Source organism: Amblyomma mixtum, chromosome 6, assembly GCF_055824585.1.
Source record: "Amblyomma mixtum isolate Tamu chromosome 6, ASM5582458v1, whole genome shotgun sequence".
NCBI classification, from domain to species: domain Eukaryota; kingdom Metazoa; phylum Arthropoda; class Arachnida; order Ixodida; family Ixodidae; genus Amblyomma; species Amblyomma mixtum.
Window position 1 is genome coordinate 24,830,008 of NC_143017.1, and position 24,086 is coordinate 24,854,093.

General features: G+C 44.5%; 2 protein-coding genes across 6 annotated transcripts in view; one reads left to right on the plus strand and one right to left on the minus strand.

The window, feature by feature from the left end:
- Positions 1–48: 48 nt before the first annotated feature.
- On the plus strand, positions 49–11,516 carry LOC149338439 (protein NATD1). 2 transcript variants are annotated; one of them, XM_089547663.1, is made up of 3 exons: positions 49–229; positions 408–517; positions 11,307–11,516. In XM_089547663.1, the coding sequence occupies exons 1-3, from the start codon at positions 61–63 to the stop codon at positions 11,421–11,423; spliced, it is 396 nt and encodes a 131-aa protein (XP_089403789.1). In that variant the 5' UTR covers positions 49–60; the 3' UTR covers positions 11,424–11,516. The 2 variants fall into 2 exon arrangements, with proteins under 2 accessions (XP_089403789.1, XP_089403786.1); XM_089547660.1 differs by lacking the exon at positions 11,307–11,516 and adding an exon at positions 4,046–5,976.
- A 74-nt stretch (positions 11,517–11,590) lies between these two features.
- Positions 11,591–24,086, minus strand: part of LOC149338440 (uncharacterized) — a 142,028-nt gene continuing 129,532 nt past the window's right edge. For 3 of the 4 annotated variants that reach the window (XM_089547658.1, XM_089547656.1, XM_089547657.1), the window contains 3 exons: positions 22,594–22,699; positions 18,691–18,839; positions 11,591–13,396 (listed from right to left, as the gene is read on the minus strand). In XM_089547658.1, the coding sequence (XP_089403784.1) occupies positions 12,984–13,396; positions 18,691–18,839; positions 22,594–22,699 (668 nt within the window). In that variant the 3' untranslated portion in view covers positions 11,591–12,983. Of the gene's footprint in view, positions 13,397–15,326; positions 15,359–18,690; positions 18,840–22,593; positions 22,700–24,086 lie in introns of all 4 variants that reach the window. The other variant, XM_089547659.1, reaches the window with a different exon arrangement.

Here is a 24,086-nt window from a genome sequence, read left to right on the forward strand (position 1 = left end):
AACAGTATTACGTTGTTAGCCAAGCCAAGCCAAGTGCAAAGTGTTGTCGCTTGTGCTACAATGAGCAGTTCTGCTGTGGGTAATGCTGTACGACTTTTTGCAAGATACCCTTTCTACAGTTCGCTGAGAGCATCGCCTTCAATGGCATGCATACGAAATATGTCCCAAGAGCCTTTCCAGGTGGAACATGACAAAGCGAACCGGGAGTTCTTCATTAAATTCGGCAAAGGTGCATAACACTCAGTTCTGTATGCATACTTTCGAAGCTGCGAAAAATAGTTTCATTTCTGCACATCATCTGCGAGTTTGGTTTTGTGCGTGGTTGCTGCTGGTTGTTTCAGCGCTGACCCTTCCCTTTCTTGTAGGCGACCTTATACAACTTGAATGGTTTCATTTTCATGTTTCAGACAAAGCTGTCTTGCAGTATGAAGTGATTGATCCCAAAACCCTTGATTTGGTTCACACAGAAGTGCCCGAGTCTCTACGAGGAAAAGGCATTGCTAAGCATCTAGCCAAGGTATGCCTGGTGATAAAGTCTGTCTTCGCATTTCATGCAGGATACATGCGTAGGCACTGGCGGACCATGTAAAAAGGCAGAAACGAACTAGTCGACATGCATGGGAGTACAGTGAACTGCAGTATAATTTGTTCTTTGGTTACAGCGACTCTTGGCTTCTTTGGTATATGCCCGTGCATGCCTGGGCCACCCATAAAAAATTAATAATAAAATGTTATTGTTATTATTGATCCTAACGAGCTACTAATCCTGTACTTTCTTCTCAATGCGTAGCATGGGTCAGCCTTGATGTCATATTAGTAGTAGCACAGAAGGGTTCTCGCACTTTTGCTGCATTCCCTGTTCAGCCAAATTTTGCGTTCCAGTTTCAGTATAACAGGGTATAACAAGTATAGCGGCACATTGGTATAACAGGGTGTACCACATTCACCACTCTGGCCGGTAGTGACGCTGGTGAACTCTTACCGAGTTGGTATAGAACACAGCATACGGGAGTCATCGCTTTGGATCCCAGCAGTGACATGTAGTTGACCTTTTTCATGCTTTCTGTGAAACTGCTTCTCGTCTAAAATGATTCTGCAGTCAATTTCCATCTCTGAGTAGCAAAATCATAAATAAAAAGCATTTAGAGAAAACTAGCATTGGTTTCAGTGACTGTTGGCTTGTTTTATGTCACAGTTCGGCAAAACACTTTATGACAATGCCTTATTAGCCTTATTACGAAGGAGAATCAGAAAGTCTTTGCCCCTTTCCTTTTGTAGCCAAATTACGACTGTAAATGCGAAGTCAGCATATTCATTCCCAGTGGGGAACCTTTCTTGGACCGGCCCGGCCTTGTCTGCTGGTAGCTCCGCGGCACGGCACTGCTGTCAGTTGTTGAAGATGGCAGTTGTGCTTTACACGTCTGTGGCGTACGAGCAATGAAGTGTGATCCGTTTTCTATGGAGCGAGGGACGAACGCCGAACGAAATTCACAGGAAAATGCAGCGCACATATTGGGAAAGTTGTCTCGCTTCGAGAAGTGTGAGATGGTGGTTTTGTGAGTTTGCCAAAGGCCGTGAAGACTTGCATGACAATGAGTATTTGGGGAGGCCACGTGCATCGCTGACTGAAGACAACATTTCCCGCATGGATGCAATGGTGAAAGCAGATTGGCATGTACACCTCAAGGGCATTTCCCGGGAGCTTGACATTTCATATGGGAGTGTCCTTGGTGTACCGGGAGGTTTCATGTCAGTGGGCGCCTAAGCAGCTGGATGACATGATGGCAAGCGAAAGGCAAGCGAATGATTGCTTCATTGAATCATCTGCAACAATATGCCCAGGAGGGTGAAAATTTCCTGGACAGCATTGTTACTGGTGATGAAACGGGGATACTGCATTTCATGCCGGAATCGAAGCAGCAGAGCATGGTGTGGAAACATCCGGGTTCGCCTATGACAAAAAAATTCCGTTCAGTGCCATCTGTTGGGAAAGTGATGCTAACCATCTTCTGGGATTTCATGCCACAGTGTGCAACCGTCATTGCCGTCGGTTATTGTTCCACTGTCATGTCTGCTGGATGCCATCAGGCGATAACATCGAGGGATTCTCGATGTGGACAATGCAGTTATCCTCCACAACAATGCAGGCCACATGTGGCTATCAGAACAGCTGACAAGCTCCAGTCATTTCACTGGGAGAGTCTGGACCACCCACCCTACAGTCCGTACCTCGCCCCTAGTGATTTCCGCTTTTTCGGTCCGCTGAAGAAATTCCTGGTTCCACAGTCATCCAGATGAATTCTACCACGGGGCATCACAAATTTAGTGCTGCGATGAGACAAATGTCGGAAGCGACGTATGGACTATGTGGAATAATAGTGTAAGGTGCATAGCATAGTGTGTATATTTGTAATTACCTGCATGTACCTTATTTTGCCTGAAAATAATAGGGGCAAAGGCTTCCTGATTTGCCCTTGTATGTCATACCAACTTGGTCATCAGTGTGCTTTGTTGTGTTATGACAATGCATTGTAAAACCGGCACATCGCCAACTTTATTTAATCAAAGGGTGAAGGAGGCTTGTACATGTGTTGACCAGGGGCTATTTGTGAAAGTTTATGAACGTTGCTGAGGGTTGTGCCCTTGTGTTTTTTCCTGATTGCTGCAGTAAGTCGTTAAAATAAAGTTACGACTGTAGTTTTCTTAGAATGGGTCACCTGTTAAGGTTGCTTAATATATGGCCAGAGGTACATGATGTGTGCGAGCTAAAAAGTGTGGTGAATTGTTGTGGCCTATGCATAAGTCATACTGAAGCGCAGTGCACTCATAAGTCATGTGCGTGACCTGCAAAGAAACACTGGGGGTTAATACCCTGAACAGTGCCCACTTTACACTGTGCTGTTGCCGTGTTTGCACAAAGATGTTGCAAGGTGATGCATCAAGGTTAGCCACTATCCGCTGGTGTGCTCTAGCATAGCCTCCTAGAGGCTCTGGCTTGGGAGTGACCAAATGCCTTGGAAACACATTCCCATGTTAGCAGCTACATCCACATCAGACCAGGATGAACATGTGGTTTCCCAAAGAAAGCTGAAACATACTTTTCAAGTTTTGGTGCTCCCCAGGCAAAAAATTTTACAGCTTCATTTCAGTAAATTCATCTATTTGTTCTGTGCAGTTGGTCTATGGCTGCAAAAAGTGGTGAGGACATCTTGTGACTCCTATGGATTTGAATATATATGCAAAAGAATACACACCTAAATCAAAGTTGCTAGTAATGTTGGGTTCAACAGCGAGAAGCTTGTCACTTATTTGGCCGATGCATTAGAACACCCATTTAAAAGACTAAGCTCTCATTACAAAAGTCTGATCAGTTTTTGACAAGGTAACCAGGTGGAGGCATGGAAAGCTCTCCTGTGATTTCCAGTTGCAATTTTAGGATGCAGGAAGATTTTGTCTTCATAAAATAGAAGCGATAATGCAGTTGTCATGTATGTGGTATCTGACAAGGGCATCTGTTTTTAGCTCTTCCGAAGCTTTAGGCCGAGTTGAAGGTCCATACTAGGGAACATGGCTTTTGCAAAACTACTTCAAAAATTAGAGGAATGTGGCAGCTGTCTCATCGGATATCAGTTCACAGAAATGCAGTGAACCTCAGCAGAGTGCACAAATTAAATTGCTAGAGTTTATACCCCTCATAGATAAGAAGTGCCCCACAAGCCAGCTTTTTTTTTTATCTCAAGTGTAAATATATGCTTACATAAAGCAGCTGTTTCAGGAATGCTGCTGAATGTGAGGACACTTGCCAGCGGTTATAATTCTGTCACAACCTAAAGCTCCACACCATTTGTAGCACATACTGAGAACTGACAAGTTAAGGCAATGTGATATAGCTTCTTATATGATGCAGTATCCCAAAGCACAATAGAAATCAGAGGATGACTTCGACTGTTGCTCTGTGCATCAACTTGTGTGTTCTGCCCACATGCATTTTATAGCCATGGGATTCCCTTTGCCAAACACTGAGGCAAGCAATCTCTGCTTTCAGGCTGCTCTTGAATACGTCGCTGGGAAAGATTTGCAAGCCAAAATCACTTGCCCGTATGTTGGCAAATTCGCACAAACTGACGCAGCAAAGAAGCAATACCAAAACTACATCCTCAAGTGATGTCTCGTGTCTTGTTTCAACAATAGCCACTTTGAGAATCCAAAAGCACTACTTTGGCGATGTCCTGTCACATCAGCGGCTACCTTTGGACAACTTCATGTACACAGTAAACATCTTTTGCAAAAGAGCAGTAGAACAAGCATTTGTGATCCACCCTGGTATTGTTGTTTTCTAAACCAAGCTCAAACAGGAGTGCGTTTTGTGTAACACAGTGCTTTAGAAACAGTTTAACATCAAGTTATACTCAGTGAAGCGGTGAGCTTTTTGGTTCACGAAAATACTGCTAACTGATGCAGTTTCATATGTAGGCTGTACTGCAGCATGTGATGCGAAACTGTCGGATAGCTTGCAAGGGGTGGCCTCACCAGTGTCTACATTCATTAACAACTGTAGTTCTGTTCTGAAACTCTTGAGGCAATACATTAGTAGTATTTGTACAATTTTTTCTTGCTGTAGGTTATGTTGAGCTAGAATCTTGAGGAGAGTAATAAGCAGTACAATGAACAAAGTTCATCCCAAGCTTGAAGTGAACTTCCTTGACCTGCAAAAGAAACCTTCAAAGAGAGTTCGATTAAAGACAGCTTTATGCATTAAGAAATGCTCACTTCATGGCAGTTTTAAGCATTGGAAGCAAAAGCTTTTTGAGCATTGTGTAAGCTTAAAGCAGGAGTAGAAAATAATTCGTTATTCAATAGGTACCAGAGTTTTGCGTAACATGTTACTAGTAATTGATTTCTTGTTAATAATTACATTATCTTCGAATTTTGTAATTTACATCGATTACTTTTTACAAAGGGTAACACTCTTGGTAATTTAATAATTTTTTTCAGTAGGTGTTTCGTTCAGTTATCATTACTGGGTATTGTGTGTTAAAAAGAGCAGCGGTCACAAATCCGACTTCGAACAGAGCACATGTAGTTGCGTTTTAGTTAGCACTATGGCAGAGTCTTAGAAAATGCCTTGAAAGCATAATTTTGCTTGTAAGCATTTTTTAATAAGTCGAACACAGGAACACATGGCTCCTACAAGCCTGGCTAATGCGATTGAGAATTTTGCCCTACTTCAAAAGTATTTCAGGGCAGTTTGGCTTGGAATCAGATTTATAAAACGCTTACCTCAAACTTGCTTGGCATTTAGATCAATGATAGTTTGTTTAATCAATCTAAAGGTGTTTAAAATGGTATAGTCTTACTTTCTGCTTCTGATACTCCAAAACAAGTTAGGAAAGCCGCTTTATCCCAGAAACAAGAAGATTCTGTGGACATGCTGGCAATCTAGTGCCACCTACACCTTCAGTAAGGACAGTCGTTGCCGAAATGAGGTAACATTCACCAGAAAAAAAAAATTAATTTTGTAGTGAGCACGGAAACCAAACGGCAACTTCGGAGTCAAATTAGATAGTTAAATAGCTGAGACTTCTTTATTGCTATTGAAATAACTTTCAAGGAAAGCCACCGGATTACTCCCTGTAAGTACATAGTTGCATTTTTGCTTTGTCTAGTACTAAATAGTTGGGTTTCCAAATGCAGTCAAAAAGTGCCGTTGGGAAAAAAGAAAACAAACTTAGTTACCATCCTTCACATGCATTTCCATCTTAAAAAAGCTGGATGTGGGGATTCGCCATTATTTCCAACGGACTGCTTGACATGCATGGCTGGCTCTGTCAAAACCAAGGCACAACTTGCATCAACACAGCGTGTGTATATATGTGCCAAGGCAACTTCTGCCAATGATGGGACTCCCAGTTGCTGTGAGAGCAAATATTAGTTCCATGAACTCACACACAAAAAATATCATACAACCACGCTCATGTTTCTGGCAACAAGGCACAGCAAAAATGCGTGCAATGCCGATGGTGGGCTTGTTAACAAACACTACGCACTTTGATCTCGATTGGAAATAAAAGCTTAGAAAGAGCCAGTGGCTTCATAGGAGCACTCAAAGAAAAGCAAAGTGATATTAGCATTCAGCACCTTCGGCATAGTTAGCTTACAGCTCTGTGTCGTGTGCTCGTCTTGTCCACGTGTTTCACGCTGCATCATAATGTCCAACCAGCTTACAGACTTTTGGAACAGGATGCAAAAGAGCCGAGAAAGTACATGATAACCACATGTAATGATTATAAAGATGTTCAATCTAATTTAAGCAATGTTTACATGGCCTGCACCACTGTTTTGAGTGGAATCAGTTCTGTACTAATTCACTGTCTACGGGGCCACTCCTTAAGGGGGTAGCAACATAAACGGTTCCCCTTTATCTGGTAATACAGTTTATGGAAACGGAGTCATGCACCTAAAAAAGCTTTTATTTGGAGAAGTTCGCGCATTATCTAAGAGATTGAAATTGAAATCACTCAGTGCGGGATACATTTTGTCAACAGACTTTGCATACAGGACCATCATAACCCTAAAAAGCTATTATGGAAGAGATGAGTGTGTTATTAGGCTAATGCGCACTACCACGGTCCTGTGTAAGGAAAGTACATGGAGTAATTGAACTTACTCCGGCTTGTACCTCAGCCTAAATTAAGTGCCCAGTTAAAAGATAATTTTCACCTGAAGGTAGTGATATTTTCATTTGAAAAAGTTGTGCGAAAATAATTTGTTGGAAATCAGTGGTCGTATAAAATTCAGTAAAAGACAGTAAATAAAGAAATATAATGACTTAACAATACTTGCGATAGCTAAAGAATAAAATAACACTAAAAGATTCAAGTTCGAAAGGACAGAATATTTGTCTTTGCTGACATTAGCGAGACTGGAGAGATTACGATAAATACAGAAATTACATTAACGTTGAACATGATTAAAACTGGGCCGACAAGCAAAACGATGTTTACGAGGTATTTTCTGAGACTTTGCCATTGTTTGAAGTCGGATTCATGACCGTTTCTCTTTTTAACACAAAATATCCAGTAATGCTAACTGAACGAAATACTGTCTGTGTTTGGCCTTTAATTTTATAGCTGAAAACAATGTAATTGTCGCGAATCGGGGTGACGCGTCCCCGGCTGGTGAAGGGGAACGCTTTTGCGTGCAGGTTCGAAGAAAGGAACAAAGAAATGAAACAAAACAAAACGAAGCCGTGTTTATATTTTAAAGGAAAGGGAGCCAATAGAAGAAGCGAAAACACCTAGAAAAACACACACTAGACACGCGTAAAACACAACAGATAAAAAGGAGAGAGTTCCCCGCTACAAAGTGTCCCAGGTGGTGCGGGAATGCCTTGCAGGTAGCACAGACGCAAGTTGGCGAGTTGCGATGCGATGCGTCGCTGCCGTAGCGTTCAGGGAGGCGGAGGTAGAGAGCCAGGAGATGAGGAACGGAGATGGACACGGGAGACGCTGACGAACTCCTGTCAGTCGCCCCCAAGAACTGGGCAGCTGCAGCAGGAAAACTGTAGCCGGGTCCTGTCGACGGCGCTCCGCAAACACTGTAGGCTTGTGCAGCCTATCCAAGGAAGCCTTGGCTGCTGCCTCTTCCGACCTCGAAATGGATGCAGTAGGCCTGCGTCGTTGATTCAGGGAGGTCCATGGCAGCACAGACCCAAAGTCTGGCTGCTGTCACCTCCACGCTTGAATGAGGCTTAATGGTCTTGCGTCGGGGATCCAAGGGAAGTCACTGGCAGCTCGAACCCAACGTCCGACAGCTGCCACTTCCACGCTTGAACCACCAGACTTGTGCTGCGGTGTCTTCCTCAACACCTCGGTTTGCTGACACGTAGCTCTACGCTCCTCGTGCCTGCCTCGCGCACACGCGCAACGCGGGGCTGGCACGTACGGCGCTCCGCCGTCCTACGCACCACTATCGACACGCCGCGTTCCAAAAAACCCCTTGACAGTCAAGTGTGCACATCACAGTAATGCAACACATTTTTCTTGATCTAGAATTATCAGGTACTAAAGGTGCCCCAGGACAATTTTGAAGAAAATCATAGAGGTGAAGTACAAATTTTGTCCGGCGACAGTAAAGAACGATTAATACCGAGAAAAAATTTCAGCCTGAGGTTCTTCTTCCTTCTTGTTCATTATTTTCCTAAAAACTGCCCTCATTGGAATGTCTTACTTTCAGAAATATTTGCGATTTTTTTTTACTGAAAGATTATAGGCACCAAAAAATATTTTTGCACTGCTCCAACAAGAAAGTTTGCATACAATTACTGAGAAAATAATTAGGTTCCACCAAATGTCTACTTTCTGCAGAGATTTTGCAAAATCGACGTTTTCCACTTGGCTTGATATACAATTTTTTTCCAAAAAAAGCTGCAGCGTTTCTTGCAAAGCTACGAACGATTCCCTTGTGTTGACACATTTGCCCATCACATATAAAAATCCCGCTGAAAACAAAACATGGTCATGGAACCTCGATTACCGTTCTTATTTGAACACACCCACATATATTATAAAATTATTCTCTGGAGATAACAAATTTTTTTAGAGTAGTTATGCAGTTATTCCTGGTATGGTAAAAAATGTCATGTAGATACATCAAGGAAAAAAAATTCCACATAAATAGGTGCAACACGTATGCCAAAGCCATTCCACATCCATGTCACTGGAAGACGTAGTGATTGGCTAGTGTATTAAAGGGCCATCGAGGACAATTGTAGTTGGCCTATCTTCAGAAACGGGACATGGCCTTAAACAAAGGAAAAACAAACTTCCTTCTCATGACGCGTAAAAAAAATATTTTTGACCACAGGTATCATCTCGGACAAACACCGCTACAGGAAGTTTCCAGTTTTAAATACCTAGGTGTAACGTTAACTAACAATCTGTCCTGGAATTTACATGTGGAAAATATCTGCTCGTCCGCCTTTCGCAAACTATGTTTTTTAAAAATTGTCCAAAGCCCCCCCTCAGGTTAAACTTCTCGCGTTTAACTCACTAATCAGGCCTAAGCTTGAATATGCATGCGTGGTGTGGGATCCTTATACTAATACCAATATTAAGAAAATTGAAAGAATCCAAGGAAAAGCCGCAAGATTTAATTATCCTAAATTTTCACCGTTTGAATCTCTATCTGAGCAAATGAAATCTAACTGTAGCCAACCTCTTCAGGCAAGAAGAAAATATATTCGACGAGAATTTCTTTCCTTGCTCATAAATAACAAACTGGCGCTTGATCCTGCACCCTATTTATCGTTTTTAGCCACACGCATCACACGTCACCATCATCCCGGTTCACTTACCTTGCTAGAACTGACACTTTTAAATTTTCCTTTTTTCCCGCGTGCCATCAGCAAGTGGAATTCTCCAACACGGTGAATGTCGGCGCATAGTCATCCTGCATGCCTTTTTCTTATTTTTAGTTTTTCTTTTTATTTTAGTTGTTGCCCTTGTATCTGTAATATCTAATATGTATTTGTTCTGCTTGGATCTGTAACATGATCTGCAGTATGAAATAAATAATAGATTAATGCAACTAAATGACAGAGTGGCCACTTCACTGAAAACATAGCTTTTGCAAGCCAGAAAACGTCAAGAAATGAAATGCAGGTGTCCCTATCATCGGCCGTCATTGCAAGCAAACTGTTGTGATGCAGACAGCCTTTTGGGCATGCATTCCCTGAGCTAGCCTAATCTGCCATTCCATTCTAAATGGCGATCGTGGCGCCCTTTTCAGTTTTCACATCACAAGTTTGAATCCAGTGGCGGCAGAAGTTTCAAGTCAAATTTCCTCACCAGTAAATGCGCATTTTACTGCTGGATAAATGTCAACATAGCAAGAAAGGGGCATAGAATAGATTTTTACTAAGAACTAAAATTGGATGTGGTTGTTGTAGTGTCCCTTTGAGAGTTGCAAATGAACGGTGGGTATTGACGTGCCACTTATAGGAAAAAAGGAAATTGTTGAGTGTGAAAATGAAACTTTCATGAAGACCGGTGTCGCATAAAGTAAACCACGCGTATCATATTTATCGGTCTGGGTGGCAAAAAAATTCATCCGCGCAAACTATTGGCCTATTTGGGCTCAACCACTGACCACAAGCTAGCTTATGATAGTCTGCGTTTTTCTATAAACAATTTAACATTCGAACTTGCCTGCATCGTCCAGAATCGCCGAAAGCTGCAGTCGGCCACACACTGAATTTTTGTCGAGGCGAACTGAATAGCCACTTTGAGAGGTTGTGCCATCTGGTGCACTGTGAGGTAACTAATATCCCTGCTCGGAGCTGGGGCGGGTCTCTCAGTTCCCTAGATGGTGTAGCCTCTCAAATCGACCTTGTCGGAACATACAAAGGCATGGCCCAGTGCACAATGCCATGTGTATGTGACCCTCCAGCCACGGTGTACCACGATGTCACCCTTTTAGGCACATGGAGTCTCTAGCCATGATAGGCTGCAGTGCTGCCAGCCCTTGTCCTCTCAGAGCTGCACCACTGTGGCTTTCAACATGCTGCTGCATCATTTTTAGTCTTACTCTGTCAAATCGGCATTTGTGGATTTTGCAACATTTTCAAATATAAGCATTCATTAGAAGATAATATAGATAGATGATAGATAATATAGATAATGTAGATATAGATGATAGGAGTAACGTAAGAGATCGGAAGCGGGCGTAGTGGGTGAGAGAACAAATGCAAGTTAATCACATCCCAGTTGAAATCAAGAGGAAGAAGTGGGCTTGGGCAGGGCGTGTAATGCAAAGGCAAGGTAACCGCTGGTCCCTAAGGGTAACGGAGTGGATTCCAAGAGAAGGCAAGCGCAGCAGGGGGCGGCAGAAAGTTAGGTGGGCGGATGAGATTAAGAAATTTGCGGAAATACGGTGGCCACAACTGGCATAGGACAGGGATTGGAGAGACAAGGGAGAGGCCTTTGCCCTGCAGTGGGCGTAGTCAGGCTGATGACGATATTGAGAAGCTTTTCCAGTCATGAGATGGACTAGTGGGGCTCTGTTTCACAAAAAAAGGTGTATGCTGCCCGGTCTGGTCTTAGGCAGGTGTAAAGTCATCTTGGCCGCCACCCAAGTTTTGTCTGTAAATATGCAGGTGCCAAAGTGTTGTTGATTTGGTTCCAGCTTCATCTTGTCCCACTCAGCGGGGAAAAAAGCAATGCTTGTGGTTGTGCATATCTTACAAACACTTAACTGTCAGTGTAATCATATTATGTATGCAACCGTGCCTTGCTGTTGCTTTGCAGGCAGCTTTCGATCACCTTGTCAACGAAGATCTGCGAGCAACGCTGTCATGTACATACCTGGTAAAGTACTGCAATGAGGCCCAAAACCCAGAGTACAGAAGACACGTTGTGACGTGACACGCCGCAAACTGCTCAGTGCATTGGCCTACTTGTGAGAGGGGTCGTCGGAAGTGCTCGTTTTATCAGTAAAGCTGCGACAGTGCTCTGTTTCTTGCCTGTGATCATTGTGGTCCGGTCGAAGCTGGAGACACATGCGCTCACACGCACACAAATGAGCATTAGTGTAAGGCTTATATACTTTGACATGTTTATTGCCTTGCAGAGACACTAAAATACACTCACATTGACATTTCTTTTTTTCTTTTGCTTCCTTTTAGTGCACTTGGCCAAAGCACATGTATAACAATTGCGCAACAGTCTTCAATTCGCGCAACCACGTATATATTGCAAACAGCTTTTTCTAAGATAACAGGCTGTTATGCATGACACTAGTTATACATTCCCACAGTTCGTTGCAAATAAAAACAAGCAGGGGGGAATCACACAAATTCACCCGTACATTTTGAAAAAGTGCTCTTTACGCATCTGGACATTTGATTCATGCACGGCGCTTCCGGTACACGTGACTTGGCTCGCTCCCGGAACTGGAGCCAGGGAGGCATATCTACCCATCAGATCCGATACACTACAAGCCCTGAGTCATCTGGAATCTGAGGAGGACAAAAAAAAAAACACCCGTATTCATGTGTGTCTGGCACATGCGTTAACACCACTGCTGAACAACAAAAGCACCACTGAAAACACGGGGCGGCACATAGTCTGCCCCCTCGTGCTCGTTTTCCCACACAACAGAAAAGGCAGCGAGAAGGAAACCATCAAGAACAGAAAAAAGTAATTTGAAACAGATTGCACTCGTAGGAAAAGAAAGAGCTCGGCAACGAGACCATTAAGTAACAAATAATCATTTAACTGGCCAAACAACCAACAAAAAGATGCAACAGCGCTGAATTCCGCACTTCTCTTGTGCAGGCAGAGCCAGCGCCTTGGGCGAAATTGGCTGGGTGAGAACAGGGTTCTCTATTGCCTCTCAAGCAAAAACAGCGAAAGAAAATAAAATTAAAAAAGAAACAGCTCACTGCTATAAGCTTCCTGTGAACACTAATTGCCACTCTGCGATAACCAACAACCAAGGAACTTCAAGTAATGACACATTCCACTCGGGGTAGCCAGCAGATTCCAACTGCCTGCCTTAAGGCAGGAACAACAACAACAGCAACAACAGAAATATTAATGCAAAGAAAAACACCTAGGTACTTCCAGCCAGCTTCCACTAAAACAGGAAGCAGCACAGCATGCATACTCGGCAAAGCAACAAAAAAAAAAAAAAAAGGCTAAAGGACATATTCCCGTAGTCATCAGCTTGGAATGTCACCACAATGCTCTCACACATCCATGCTAAGAAAGCAGACAAAAAAAGAAAAAAGGGGGGAAAAAAAGTCACCAGTATTCCAGTTCATTCACGTCTGTATCTGCGCATGTGTGTGCGTGTGTGTGTGTGTCTTGGCATTCGCTTGTCTGCGTGTAGACCCGTTATGAATATCACTTCTCGGAAAAGCCGGGCAATGGCCTCGGGCTTGCGAAGAGAGAGGGAGTGAGATCTTTGCTGTGCCTTGCTGCTCACAGCGCCGCCTCGAAGCAGAGCAGCTTCTTCTTCAAGAGGCCACAACTTCTCTCCAGCCGGCTCCCGCCCCCAGCTGTCGAGGAGAGAGACTGCAGGTCCTCCGCGAGCGACCTCCGAGACGGTGAAAGCCGGCTCGGCGACTCGCCACCGTTCCTGCTCTCAAAGCTGCGGTCGTTGTTGTTGGCCTCGGCCACCGTGTTGCTGCACTTGACCTTGGCTGTGAGGTCGCGCACGGCGCCGCAGCTGAGGGCGTGCTCGCCGAGCAGGGTCGGGGAGTCGAAGCCCCGGCCGCACGTGGGGCAGGCGTTCTGCTGCCGCACCACGTGCTGTCGGGTCTTCTCGTGCCGACCGAGGTCCGACTGCGTCACGGCGTGGTAGCTGCAGGCGCGGCACACAAACTGCCGGATTCCTGCCAGGGTGGGGAGCGGGAGACAACAGAGCAAGCCCGGTCACAAAAGAGCTTTCTTTCATCAGGCAAGCACAACAGAGTAACTTCAGAATGGAAAGTTGGGCGAGTTGGAAGCTGTTCATGATGAAAACGGGGGGCACCGTCCTCTCTTTGAGGCCACTCAGGTGCTGTATCGTCACCCCCAACAAAGAACCAGAGAGGTGATGGAAGCATTTCACATAGCCTCGAATGGAAACTGTGTGAGTAAGCGTTCGCTCTTGCTGTCAAAGAAGGAAATAGGCTATCTGCGCAGGTTTCTGTTTTTCGTCTTCTTTGTTTGTTTTATAACTCTGATATGATAACTATGTTTTTATGCTTTGTATTTAAGAAGTCGTTTCTTTCCTTCCAAATAAACCAGTTGTGAAAAAGGCGCTCGTCTCTTGTCTTCTTTCCTTGTCCTCGTTTTGTTCGCGCCCCCTTTTTCATCATGAAGAGTACTCCAGCTCACAGCAATTTCTCACATACTCTTTTGTGCCATTCATGATTGTGATCCAGAACAAATATCGTTCAGCCTAAATTGCATACAGAGTCTTCAAGAAAGGCAGTTCGATAGGTTTTGAACGAAAAAACTGTGCAGAGGGTAGATTTTTGCACGCACATTCAAAATTTCTACAGACTGCAAATTCTTCGGAAACCGCAACACTGAAGCACGAGGATTTATGAAATAAACACCTTGGGGATCATGGAATCATTTTGTTCTCGAAGATGCGCTTGACTCATTAAATTCGTAAAAAAAAAAAAAAAAAAAAACCCGTCGGGCAGAAAATGGTGGAAGCCATTAGGGTGCATGGTAATTTGGATTCTGAATCAGTCCAGAATTCTTTTAATTTTTGGTGCCAATAGCACATAAGCAAGGATTTGCTGCTTATATACAAAAGAGCTTTCAAATTCCTTCACGGTGAAACTGGCAGCAGATTTCTATTTCTTAGGACCTGTCAGCAGCTTTCCGTCAATAACTGTTTCACTGGCATGACTTCATGTACAACGAGTTTAAGAAACGCGAGTGCTGTAGAGCTGCAACACTGCAACACCACCTCACGATCCGGTTGCCTGGTATTACTGATGTCATCAAATGAAGTGTGCACATTACTCCATCATTCCTGTCATGCCGGCAGGCATTTGAGGTGAACGATTCACACGACGTATTGAGAAAATTTTTTCTACACACCAGTGTCCCATGAACATTAGCAGCAAACAATACATTGAAAAGAATGTAAAAGCTGGAAAGAAAAAGTCAGAGCATTTTTTCTCATCTCTATCGTTTTTTAATGGTAAAAAGCAACCCTTAAAACTGTCCCACAGAAAGCAGGTGGGAAAATATTTAGGGCACCGCTGAAGACAGACGCAGGAAGGCATCCATTCTGCCCCTTTAGTGTTGCAGTGTTTTAATAATTTCTCACAGCTGAAATGACTGACCCTGTACCTTTAATAATGCTAGAGGTATTTGTGGCACTCCAAATAAATGTTTCCCAGCATGCCTGTTTCATTCAGTATGGCATGTAGTGAAGATGAGGGTCACGAACTAGAACTGAACATCTTGAAGTTCGCAGAAACTTAAACTATAAGCCCCCTGCAAAAGTGGCAAATAGGCTGCACATTATTGAGGCAAACTAAAAATGAAAATCTCTCATATGCAACCATCTAAAACACATTCTGCAAGGCAATGAGAGCCACTGATGTCTGGCAAAGTCACAGAAGTTTGTGTTAAGCATTAATGTAAGCTCCCTCCCTCTAACCAATCTTCAGTTTCCATGAATATTGCGATCCATGGAATAAATGTTGGTCTTAAAAGTTCAGAGAGACCATCACTGGACATAAGTATGTAAGCACTGGGGAGGAAAGTAAACGAAACACGCGTTCACTGCCCCAATAAAAACAGCGCAGTACTTACAGCTCAGATCAACTTGAAAGAACAATTCCCCGCTGTGCGAAGGCAGAAGGAGAGGACAGAAATAGAAATGACGATGAAATGTCACGAAAAAGACAAAGACAGATGAAAATGTTTGTTTCTCGGGAAGAGGGAAAAATGGGCACAGAGAGAATTACCACAGCTTTGTGGATTCTTGTTTGTTTTACAGAGGGAGAAAAAAAAATGCACCTGCCTGTCCAGATTCCTTGAAAAACTAAAGCCTAGCAGTACACCCGGCTTGCTATAACTGAGCACTTTGTACATATCCTTTAGCAGCATCGCTCGCTTTTCACGGTAGAGTCAAACCTCACTATAATGAAATGGTATACAATGAAATAATGGATATAACAAAGGAACAGCTGTTCTCCTTCGTAGCTCCCACATAAGCCCACATATCTGACATCTCATTTTTACGAAGTGAAATGTCCCCACCTCCGAGGATCCTCACTGGTCATTTTGCACCGAGTACGTTAATTCGTAAAGGTTCCCAACACTTCTGTACCGATTAGATGTGGTAAACTGAAGTCACCGGGCTTCAACCTGCTCTGTCGAGCACCGCGCAAAGCATGCGGAAAATCTGCCCTCAAGCAGACCAGCATGGAGTGCATTACAGGGCGTTTCGTTAACTTCAGTGCGCGGTTTGACAATGGCACTCGCTTCTGCAGAAAACAATTTCTGTAGGCTAGAAGGCGGCTGTCACAAAAGCCTTCGGTCTTATGTGCACATTTTCCACAAGACACACTTATCATACGGGAAGGTGCTGTGGCCCAAGTGCTCGTGAGCTGGGCGGCAAAGCCAACCAAAACAGGCACCAGCTACGAAACTGCCGATGCGCGCCTTGTTTTGCAGCGGCCCGTATCGGCTTCAGTGCATGGAAGAATGGAGCTAGATATACAATACGCCTCTCCCTGTCCTCTATGACAACATTCCTCCAAGTCCCATTTTCTCGTCTTTGAAGCCGATGCAGGCAGTGGAAGAAAAATACTCTTTTTGAGCTAATAAGATGGCTTGTGGAGGATATTAATGGCAATGTTGGCGGATGCTAGAAAAGAAGGCGACCCCTGTTAATTAATAACTAGGTAAACTAAATTCTAATATTTAACTTTTTAACTATTACTGATTAGCACCTTGTTGAAATTAGAGATTTGTAGCTGACCATCAGTAATAGCGATATCAGTTTTTAGGACTTCAGAAATGCAATTTCAGCGCTGTGGCTCAACAAATTTCAGCAATTTTACGCGCGGTCATGGCAACGTCCACTTTTGCCTGTCACCCCATCGTGCAAGTGCCACATAGTCTTCTCTGTTCCCCCTCGGCTGGAACACCGAGGGTGGGAAAGAGGTGGTCACTGAGCATGTGCGCCAAGGTGTAAAGTGCAGAGATGGGTGCCACTATGCGCTCACCGCCGGTGCGTGATTTTTGAACCACGCACGAATTTGCCGAAGTATGTTGAGCCACAGCGCTGATTGACATGGCTATTCCTAATGGCCAGCTACAAATTTCCAATCTGTAATAGTTAGAAAGTTAACCGTTAGAATTTAGTTGACCAGCTTAGCAGTCACCAAGAAACACATGGTATAATCAGCTGCACGGTGGGCGCTCGGTGCGCGTATTGAAGGCTCCCACAACATACCTCAGCGACACACTAAACGCTAGCCATGTTGTCCTAGGTGTACACAGCAATCCCACTGACATGCGACAAATGCAAACAAGGTCGCATACTGCTATAATAGATCATCGTCTATAATAAAGAAATGCCGGGGCCTCTATGACATCTTTATAACGAAGTTCAACTGTACTTGTGTGCTGTTTCATGCTTAGCATGCTGCAATTGCAAGCTACCACACCTTTCTGAACATCTGCGGTTGCTTTACAAAGTATTCAGTCACCCATTGAAAAGAGGCCTGATGCTGAAGCATGAAATTTGGTCAAGTAATAATACACATATTACAGCCTCGACAAGCCACGCAGTCACTACTGAGAAACTGAACACAGAGAACAACGAAAGTTTTTAAGCATGAAATGCTTTTAGCCCCCGTTGTCGGCAGTGTGGTGACGTCACGCCGAGACCGAGAGCCATCATCCGGGCACTGAAATCCACTCATCCGGGCACTGAAATCCAGTCATCCGGGCACTGAAATCCAGTCATCCGGGTACTGAAATCCAGTCATCCGGGCACTGAATTCCAGTCATCCGGGCACTGAAATCCAGTCATCCGGGCACTGAATTCCAGTCATCCGGGCACTGAAATACACTCATCCGGGCACTGAATTCCAGTCATCCGGGCTCAGAAACGAGAACATCCGGGCACCGTACCAGACTTTACGAGATTTAACGAGACTCTCTCAGCCCTCCTACGCGACCGGCATGCAAGCGCCGGTTGGTCTCCAAACGAGACAAAAAATAACTGCTGCCAGTGCCTTCTCAATGTTTATCAAGATATCAGTGGAGCTGTGGGTTTGATAATGCACGGAATTATAATTTCCGATTTCTAATAACGCATGCAGAAAGCACATAAGTGCCACGTTACACTTCGTTCTCATACGTGATCTCTTAGGGGCTTCGCGCATCGAAGCAAAGCCCCGCAGGCGCACAGGGGCCCGGGGGGGGGGGGGGGGGGGGGGGAAAGCGCTGCGTTCAAAGGGCAAGGCACCCGTTCCTCCCTTCCTTTACGGTGCGGTTCGGGTGTCCACCGAGATGACATTAGGCCTGTAAACATTTCATGCTTACTCTACTCTCGTTAACGGGAGAGGCAGAGATTTTTGTTTCCTGCTATCCTTCCACCACTGCTGCTGCTGCCAAGGCCTGCGCACGAACTGCATTACACTGCGCTGTTATTTTGCTTGGAATATGAAGTTTAGTATCACCACTGCGCATTCCTCAATGCCAAGCTGCTCACCAAGGGACTAAAGACCAGAGCCATAGTCAGAAGGGGTGACTATTACGCAAGAATCAGTGATATCTGTACACCCTTCACTTACGAAATGCCACAAAAATTTGCTGCCAACAACCACACAACAGAACAAAAAACTGAAGGGGACACTTAAGCTCCACCTTAAGTAGCAGCAGTGTTATCATTTCTTTCTGCATATTCCCATCACCCTGGTAGGTTATGTTTTGGAGTCGGCATGACACAGTAATGTAAAAATTCAGACCACAGCAACAGCAGGGTCCGGCAGGATTCACAATTTTGTGCAGTGCAGACCAAACGGCCCAGCAATTCCAGCACTGCCGCAGGGCTCTGCTGTCACACTCCATTCAGGAAGAAGGAGACAGCGCAGACTTTCACCAGCCCAGCCCAGCCCCACGAAGACTCTGTGCAGACAGATTGAGTGGGCATGCATACCCTCATGGAAGTCCATGTGCCTGTTGAGATCGGAGGTAGAAGAGAAGGCCTTGTAACAGTAGGAACACGGGTAGACAAACTTCCCATCAGGCCCCATCTGGGGAGTGCAGGCTTCATCCCGGCCCACGGGTCGCTCAGCCGTGTCCAACCTGACCGGGGGGGGGGGGGGGGGAGCGAAGAGGACAGGTTAGCCGGCTGCTCAATAGTTTAGTTTGCTGCAAACCTGCTGTACAGATGCATCTGTTATGGCTGCAGTCATGGCACAGTCATACCTTTCACAGAAATAAAACGATGCCAGCTGCTACGTTAAACTGACAGTGAGGCCCCAATAGAAGCTGGCCTGCATTGGTGATATCATCATCATCATCATCAGCCTGACTACACCCACTGCGGGGCAAAGGCCTCTCCCATGATCTCTCCAATTAACCCTGTCCTTCGCCAGTTGCGGCCACCGTAATCCCCGCAAACTTCTTAACCTCATCCGCCCATGGAACTTTTTGCTGCTTCCTGCTACGCTTGCCTTCTCTTGGAATCCACTCCGTTACCCTCGATGATATACTGCATTCTAATCACAAAGAGGCCACTCTCAGCGAAAACAGAGCTCTTATAAGCTCGAAAAGACAGAAAAAAAAAAGAAATGAAATGCAGGCAATGTCATCACTGGCCGATTTCAGTGAAATGCTGGTCCATTCGTGATGAAAAAAAAATTGTGCGGAGGAAACACGAAGGATGTACAGGGCGATGCAGACAAGCACCCTTTATCTGTCCTTCGCATTCCCTTTGCAATATTTTTTTTCATCATGAACATACACCGATTAGGCCAACTTTCGGTATTGCAAAGCAAAATGCGGGTGCTGGCACCGATCTCTGGGTGCGGATCCCAGAGGCTGCACTACACTGCCATTCACTTCAAAACGATGGCAACCCGTCTTTTTCGGTGAGGACATCACGAGTTTGAATCGACTGGCAGGAAGATTTTTTTTATCCAATTTTGTCGCTCATAAATGCATCTCTGGTGCTGGACAAACGTCAGCATAGCCGGAAAGAGCCGGGGAATTAAAACTTTACTGGGAACAGTAATTGCATGCAGTTGCCCTCTGTGTACCTTTGAAACAAACAAACAAAAAATAGGACGAGGCCCAGTAGACATCATGAAGCTCTGCAAGCCGAGACAGCACAGACACGCTACTTTGTTCCAGCACTGCTGTGGCCTTTGTTTAACTGTGCTTCATCAGCTGCTGGGTCAGCTATAGTCGGATACAAGTCAAGAAAAAAGAAAGAAGCTTTTTCCCAGTCAAACAACCCCCCCCCACAGCGAATGGCGTCGGCCAATTTTCATAAATCTGCTAGGATGAGAATGCAGATAGTGGAGTGACATGTAGGCAGGGGACTGTTCTTGATAATGCAGGGGGGGGGGGGGGACTATCCCATTTCATCTGCCACTCCCTGCATTGTCACGGTAGCAGGTTCACGAGAATCGGCCAACACAACTGGCTATAAAGGGAAAAGAGGCTTTTTTTTTTAACTTGCATCTGACTATAGCAAGCACTTTGTGCTCAGGCTGAAATGAAATTATGCTGCAATGAGTCACCTTTTCAATATTAACGAAATGATTTTAATAGAGTGAAGATCAGGAAACAAACTCAAATTAGCTTTCTAAGTTAGGGCAGTGCTTAGCTCAAATACAGTAGTGACAGGCCAGACATTATCAGGAAAACTCCCGTGAACATGCTAAAAGGCAAAGTGGAAACGATGGCTTTGGTCACAAAATGTTTAGAACAGCTAAAGACAGTCGTGGAGTCTTTTCATCTAGAGAGCATGGCATGGGTGACAATGGCCATTTGTGGCATGGCAACGGCCCCTTAGGAGGCCTTGATTATAAGTAGGTGTTGGACTTCTTGGTTTAAACCGAAAAACAGTGATAAAAGTACACCGAATTCATTTTTTTAAATTTGATTTTAACTGAAAAAGGTCAGTATCTCCGGCACGCATGTCACAACTAACTGGCTATTCAGTACCAGTTACAGTGGGCCACAGCTGAAAATTAAGAAAGTGCTGGAACCAGGAACGCGGTGAGACAAAGATATTTTAGGAATTTAGTACAGTGACCATAGCACAGTTATGAGGCATTGATCCGTGAACTCAGGCACGTCATTGCAAACAGGATGGTTGCACAAATTAGCTAAGCGCTGCTGGCTAGCGTAGTGCCATCTGCTAAGACTTATCACTGACTTGGGGCCACCACTTCGTTAAGTAAGTTTTTCCAGTACATGTAAAGGCACTGAAAACTTTTCAAACCGTAACAAGCAACAGTCAATGTGAAACCATGCATATACGGTGCGAAAGTGTTGTGCTCTGGCTGTTCAATCGCTGTTTCAACAAGGGGAGCACAGGGGTGCATGGTCTTTTCGTTTAGCACAGAATGCAACCAAAATGTGACAATGATGTTTGAAGTTTTTAAAATTAAACTTTCACTTTAGTTTTTGCCTCACGGCCCAATCATTTCACTTCGGCATTTTTAATTTTTGTTACGACTTCACAAGCTTCTGCTGCATAACCAGCTCTGACGGCGGCCATTTATGTGTTACATACTGTTACTTGAGCGGTTGGTTTAAAAAAGAAAGGTTAATGTAAACTGTACGTCACTTCTGACATCATATATTTCACGGATAAAAATTTAAAATTAACATGTAGAAAATAATATTTGCCAGGGAGTTCGAAAGTGGAGTTTTGAAAGGAACACTGAAAAAAAGTCCACCGAATTTTTGAAATAAAGACTGAAAAGTCCAACCTCTAATTATAAATGCCCAGGTGCCAAAGAAATATCATGATTACCAAAGAAACAGAGTGATACAAAACAGACAACCATTAGAGAGAGGAAAGTTCAAGACAAAGGCTTTCTACATGTACAGGGTCTGTTCTGAAAGTAGTAGGACTGGTTTTTTCCTGGACGAACGGGCGGACGAGAGGTGGTCTGCGCACGCAAGATCGTTGAAGGGGGATATTGGGAATGCTGGGGAAAATTGGCAGTCCGCTCTCGGCCGTTGAAGAGAGGCGGTCGCTTGTACTGTGAACCCCTGTAGAAACGCCTCGTCACGCAGAATCATCGAGCGTTTACTGGATCAGCGATACGCGATCAAATTTTGAGTAAATCTTGGTAAAACGGGCAAAGAAACTCTCAGCATGATTAAGGAGGCCTAGGGTGACACTTCCATGGGTAGATCATGTGTTTTTTGAGTGGCACAAGCTGTTCCGAGAAGGTAAGGAAAGAGTGGAGGAAGACGACCGCTCCAGACGCCCTTCGACCAGCAAGACCAACGAAAATGTGCAGCGAGTGAGACATTTACTTAACAATGATCGTAGAATAAGTATCAGAATGATTGCAGATGACTTGAGCATTCCTCAAACACAAGTTTTTGAGATCGTGACAGAAAACTTATCCATGGGGAAAGCGTGTGCGAAGTTGGTGCCGGGAGTGTTGTCAGAGGAGGAAAAGGCCAACCGGTAGGATCTTCTTCATCATGTGAATGAAGACCTCGATTTTTTGCCCAGCACATGGCGGCAAGGCTGCCTCAGCCCCCCTACAGCCTCGACTTGGCCCCGCCAGACTTTTTTCTATTCCCGAGAATAAAATCGACGCTCAAGGGGGAATATCACGGATCGGTAGAGGTGGTTCAACAGGCCGTGACGAGGGAGTTAAACAGCACTCCGGTCCAGGCGTTCCTGGAGGCGTACGAAAACTGTAAAACTCATTGGCAGCAGCGTGTAGGTGCGGAAGGATGCTACCTTGAAAAATTGTAATCGTTTGTACTATTCTCTTGAATAAATATTGTTTAAAAAAATGAGTCCTACTACTTTCAGAACAGACCATGTATATACGCAAGTGAAAAACCCTGCAGTTACCTTGGGTTGTATGCTGACATGAAGGGCCCGTGACCGACTGTGCCAACTAGGTTGCTGCTGTCAGGGCTGCCGACTTCCCCATTTTCACACCTGCCAGGGTTATTTGCTGGAAGCAAGGTAGAAGAAGAGGACGCTTCAAGTCGCAGAGAAAATAATATTGCACTCCAACATCTCTTACACACCTAAAACAAACGCAGCTGGCACGAATGATTTTGAGAAAGTTATACTGTGTACACAATAAGTGCATTTGATCTTACTTTTGATTATGGCCTCAAATGTGTGTGCATACATGTGCGCATGCACGCGCACACGCACATACAACTTTCTTAAAATCATGAATACCGCTTGCATTTGCTTCTGAGAGCTACAGGGACGATGGGAAGAAACGCTAACAGAGCAGAACTCTCTCTCTGCTGTTTGCATTCTTTTCGCTACGCTTTTACTCGGTGGTAGCAAAAAGATGATAGCATCGTCCTAGAATGCATCACGGACGACTCTAAGGTCATTTTTTTTACCACCCAGGTAAAAGCGCGAGCAAAAGAAATTCAATCAGCGGAACACGAAGGCACCACATTGTTCGCATTTCCTTCCCTCGCAAAGGTACATAGCAGTACTGTTTCCCAAACTACACTGTAGCATGAACTGGGGCAAAAGGTGCAGCTACGCTCCATCTCAGTAGCTTGTTGCAGTGCTGCCAAAGCCACAAAGCTTGCAGAGCTGGCATTCTTGCACTGTGAAATACAATGCCGGTATAAAAGTCGTCCTTGAATGCAGCATCATTGCACAACAGGCATTTATAGCAACATTGGTAGGCCTTTAAGTACGCACAGAAAATAATAAGGTTGCAAGCAATCTGACCTGAACAACTTTGGACATTTTTTTGTTTGGCAGCAGGAATATCAAAAATTGTTTCTTCTCCTTCCAGCCCCCTCCCCCCCCCCCCCACACACACACACACACGCACGCACATACTCTGCAGTAAAAAATAACATTACAAAAGATACCTCGTTTAATATATATTTTAGCCTAGTGTTCAGGTAACACAAGTTTTTGTGCACCCTATAATTGAAATAACAGCCAATAGTAGGAGCTCAGCACATGATAGCGAGACTTTAGCATAGCAGCTTTCACAAAAATGGTATCGGCCGACTCCCTTCTGCAATGGAGATTGATGGGGTTTTTGTAAGATGCAAAATAAGTGCCATTGAATGCACTTCCTTTCTTCATCATTCATAGACAATGCTGCTTCATCTCTTTTTGCCATGAGCTGGTGACAAGCATAAATACCATTTAGGTATGTTTGGCCTCCTGGTTAGCCGAGGAGGTCTGCAGAGTTTTAGGGGTTCGCAATAGTTAAGGCCCAACAAGAAAAATCGACACACATATTGTTGTAATTGGTTTCACATGTAAAAGCTGCTATGATAACTCTTGACAGAGTTGCAAAAGGGGGAAATAGAGGGAAAATACTAGCAATATGGGTGTCAACAATGTAT